Source organism: Vitis riparia, chromosome 2 (assembly GCF_004353265.1).
Source record: "Vitis riparia cultivar Riparia Gloire de Montpellier isolate 1030 chromosome 2, EGFV_Vit.rip_1.0, whole genome shotgun sequence".
Taxonomy (NCBI): Eukaryota; Viridiplantae; Streptophyta; class Magnoliopsida; order Vitales; family Vitaceae; genus Vitis; species Vitis riparia.
In genome coordinates, this window is record NC_048432.1 from 7,975,341 (window position 1) to 7,980,070 (window position 4,730).

A 4,730-nucleotide genomic window follows, 5' to 3' on the forward strand; every position below is an offset into this window, starting at 1 on the left:
AGCTTTTCATTTAAAGTCGAAACATATACAAACAAAATACCACTTTATCTGTTATCTTGTTGAGGATAAATTGGTAATACTTGAGAAGATTTGTGGATCTAAGAACCCTGCAGACATGTTGACTAAGGGTGTCACTATTGAGAAGTTGAAGCTGTGCGCAGCTTCAATTGGTCTTCTAGCTTGAGGGCAGGAAGATGAGTTGTATGGATGAGGGATTGTTTCTTGGAGGATAGCGGTTTGATGTTGGTGATTGGACTAGTCTCCAAGTGGGAGATTTGTTGGGCTTTGTGGAGCCTAGTTTTGTTTGATCCGGTTTGACGACCCGACCCGAATAATATTGCATGGCTTTTTAATGGGAGATTTATTGAGGTATGTTAGGCCCATTTAGCCCATTGTGGAACCACCTTTTGTAATTAGGGTTTTTTAGTATGGTGGGGTTGTTGTGTTATATATATAGAGAGAATATTGTAACCGCTAGGTTGTACTATGTATTCTTCCCTGATAATAGTGATATCCCTGCAACTCCGTGGACGTAGGCAAATTGCCGAACCACGTAAATATTGTCTTGTGCGTATGATTGTTTTTCTTTGACATGTGTTTTCTCTAATTTTTTGTTTCTCACGGGTTGGGAATTCGGTTTAATTCCCTACAGTAACTTCCATCACATCTGGACTTGGTTTTCCACATATTCCATCTGTCCCACGTGTTGCTTCTCAAGGAGTTCCAAGCCATCAAGCCTTTGCAAGTTCCCGATTTAACAGACTGAATGAGTGTTCCATTACTCTTGATGCTTTAAAGTAGGTTGATTGAGGAATTGAGAAAGAAATAAAGCAAGCAAAGCTATCCTCGAATGACGTTGGGGGTGAAACACACCCGCCATCACCGGAACGCCAAGCAACCATTGAAGCTCCTTCACTTTCCCTCTCCACCGCCTGATGGCAGCGATCTTTTTCCTGGATCCCACTTCCAATGCTCCGCTGTTGCGTCGGGTTATGATCTCCTTTGCCAACAACGTCCCTCTACTTCGACAAGCTTCCAGAAACACCGCCCGGCATGTGGTGCACTGGACCCGCCGTGGCAGCGCTCTGCGAGCCCTCCTCGTCATCTCTGTTGGGACGATAACTCTTCTAGCCTTGACAGGATTGCTAGTCTTTGTGCTTTTCTTTCTGGCAGCAACCTTTAATGCTATTGTCATATCCCTTCTCATGTTTTTGGCAGTAGTTGGAGGCTACTTGGCTCTTTTCTTTGCCTGTATTACAGCCATTTGCATCGAGGCATTATCACGACCAAGGACGACGTATGGAACAATTTGCTAGAGCTCTTCAAGAGAGTTTGAACGTGGAGTCTCCTCCTCGACATGATGCTAGAAATATATTTCAACCTTTTCCATCATTCTTTTCACCTGGTTATAGGATCTGTGCTGGGTGCAACTGAGAGATTGGTTATGGAAGATATTTGAGTTGCATGGGTGCTGTTTGGCATCCAGAATGTTTTCGTTGCCATGCTTGTGGGCTTCCCATTTTTGAACATGAGTTTTCTATGTCCGGAAGTCACCCTTATCACAAATCATGCTACAAGGAACAAAATCATCCAAAATGTGATGTTTGCAGGAACTTTATTCCAACAAATGCAGTTGGACTTACTGAGTATATAGCACATCCATTCTGGATGCAAAAGTATTGTCTCTCACACGAGCATGATGGAACTCCTCGGTGTTGTAGTTGTGAATGAACAGGAGCAAGTGACAACTACAGCTTTTAGAAGTCATAAATTGTTGGTTCGTGTACAAAAAATTGAAGTTGCACTCCCTCCACTTGAGAAGTCCATACTGGCCCAAAGAAGCCACATACATTTTGCTTACACTGATGGTTACAACTGGCATGCTAGTATTCCAAATGAACAAAATCATTTCATCTACCATGACTTGCCACGATTTATCATGGATTCCTATGAAGAATGTCGTGATCCTCCACGTTCTCACTTGCCATCCAAATAGAGGAGGTTTTTCATCGACTAGGACACGTGGCCTTCTGTTGACACCATCAAAGGATGATATAGCCATTCATGGTTCTATTGATCCGGATCCTTCAACCCAGCAATCAAAGGGGAGTAATCAATGGGAAACACTTGAGCTATATCTTGAAAAATATAAAGGATTTAATGCTAAATTATCAGAAATAGTTGTTGAAACTCTTCTTCGCACAGATCCACATATTGAATTGCCTCTTTGGTGGGTTCATATGTTCAAGGGTAATCAGAAGGAAAGTTATTGGGGAATGACTGTTCTCTCTGGGTTTGAACCAAATAAAAGCGACCGAGGTTGGAATTGGCTGGAAGAATGAGGTCCCTTTGGAAAGTTTGCAGTTGAAATTCGTATGGTTACTTCACTTGTATTGGTCATTTCATACCCAACATCAATACTCGCACCCTGGGTCCACTCTTGCATGTTTTTGCATGGTGCGCCTTATGCATGGCCACCTTGAGTCGCGTGCCATTTTTCTCATCCCCCGTTTTTTTTTTAAAATAATTTCTCTGAACTCCATTTTGTAAATGATTCCTCCGATTCTACTTTTTTTAAAAAAATAATTTCGAGTCTCCAAATTTTTCATTCTTAGGGTTTTTAGGTCCCAAAAATCACATTTTCAATAAAAGTTGCTACCATTTTTTTTCATTCGGTAAGCAATCTTACATTTTCTTAGATTTTCGAAATATTTTTAAAATAATCAAAGATTAAATTTCGTAATTCCGAATAATGGAATTTATGAAATTAATTCATGAAAAAATAAACGGGCTTTGATGGGGGCCCAACATCATCGGATATTTCTCTAAAAATAAATTTGATTGAATTGTGACATCAGATGATTTATGGTTTTGTTTAGTGATGCATGTGACATATTCTATACTCGTTATTGCACACTAACCCTATTTCTTGATGGCGCATTGTGGCTCGTGGCCCAGTACGTATACACTCACGTCTTAGTCATTCTTCCTGCATGTTCTAATTCTCATATGTGCATGATAGTACTGGGTATTCATTGATTTCCTCATCATTTGCCACGTCAGCTTCATTTTATTAGTAGAGACCTGACTTTAGAGACTTAGAGGGGTGCTACGATCTGACCGTACCTTCCCAATAAGTAACCTAACCCCCGAACCTGATCTAGTTTTTCATAGACCACCTTTTCCGGAATAAGGAGTCACACTTAGGGTTTTCTTTCTTATTTTGTTTACCCTTTAAAAATAAAACAAAAATAAGTAGCGACTCCAAGTCATTTTCATAATCAATAAAAATCATTTTTTCAAATAAAATCGAGCTCACCATCAAGTGGAAAACGCATGAGCCGAAATACGGGGTCCACAAAATGGCGACTCCACTGGGGACCATTAGAGGGTCAAGCTTGAACTTAGGATGAAGCAAATGTGGCGTTTGATTGGTCGACCAGTGGGTACCTATCTCTTGATTGTAATTAAGAGTTCTTGATGTCATTGGATGCATGCTTAGATGTTGTATTCATTTGGGGCATGGACATACTGATTATGATGCTTGTTTATCTTGATTGAGCATTCCGATTATGGCATTTTTTTCCGTGCTTCATTGCTATATTTGTGACATTGATATGCTAATTATGTTGATTGCTCATCTTACCTTGCTTAGCATAGTGACTCTGATTTTGCCATGTTTTGTTCTGATCACCTCACATGTATAGACTCACCATTGTATCTTATTCACTTTGATATGATTGATTCTCTTGGTTATATATTATCTTGATTATCATGGACCATGCTATCATTGCCAAATATTCTTCTCGATTAGTTTGTGTGTAGATTTGGATGATATATACCTGTTTTGCATGACTGTCTGTTGCATGACTTCTCTCATTCTGTGTGATTGCATGAGTTGCTTGTCTATGTGGGACACACACTTATCCCCTTATTTCCAAGTCCCTAGTCTCGGTCGACATTGTTTTCCTCGGTCTCATATTTGATACGAGACTTGTTACTTTGTTGGCTCTTCGACCGAGCTAGTGATTAGGAGTAGGATCTAGTGATGGGCTATATCTATGTTTGGGAGCATTCTGGAGGTGGTCAACATTTTGATGTTGATTGGAGTCTGAACTTTGAAGATTTGTATAGCCTAGAGCTAGATTTTAGGATATTTGTGTGGCCAGTGTGTTCTCTTTTAGTTTCATAGGATTTTTGGATGCACCCGCACCACTCACTATGCACCTTAGATCGTCGATGAGTGATCAAAGTTGTGAGATACGCCAGTCATTAGGAGAGGTTTCACCATAGGAGCCCCCTGGGATGCGAGGTAATGCATGTGTGGAGGTGATGACCACCTTGCGTGGAAGTGCCCCATCTCTTCGGAGGCGTGCAGAGGGTTACGTACCATCGGAGGGTACGATTGCTTCTGCTAGGGATCATTTAAAGTCCACCCATATCCATTTAGAGCCACCTTGACCTAGTAGGTTGAGTCGTAGATCCTTCAATTAGGACTCCTTCTCTACACATGGGTGCATATGAGGGCCTTAAGAGCCTTTATAGTCGTAGTTTGGATTCGACACTTCCTCTTTTTAGTCTCCAGTTGAGAGTGCTCAGAGATTGGTATGAGTTTGAGTATCGGTTGGATCACCTTTGTCATGTCACTCGATGAGTTTAGCATGTTTTCTCTTCAGGGTTTTCGTCTTCCTTTTTTGGCTCGACACATCCTTTCACTTTATTGACACTCA

General features: G+C 40.9%; 1 protein-coding gene across 1 annotated transcript; it reads left to right on the forward strand.

The window, feature by feature from the left end:
* The first annotated feature begins 935 nt into the window (after nucleotides 1-935).
* On the forward strand, nucleotides 936-1,316 carry LOC117930008. Its single transcript, XM_034850460.1, has one exon. It carries the CDS (start codon nucleotides 936-938, stop codon nucleotides 1,314-1,316), a length of 381 nt encoding a protein of 126 aa, XP_034706351.1.
* The last annotated feature ends 3,414 nt before the right edge of the window (nucleotides 1,317-4,730 follow it).

Bases quoted from the DNA above. Each gene is read 5' to 3' on its own strand.
- LOC117930008 (XM_034850460.1), top strand. From the start codon at position 936: ATGGCAGCGATCTTTTTCCTGGATCCCACTTCCAATGCTCCGCTGTTG.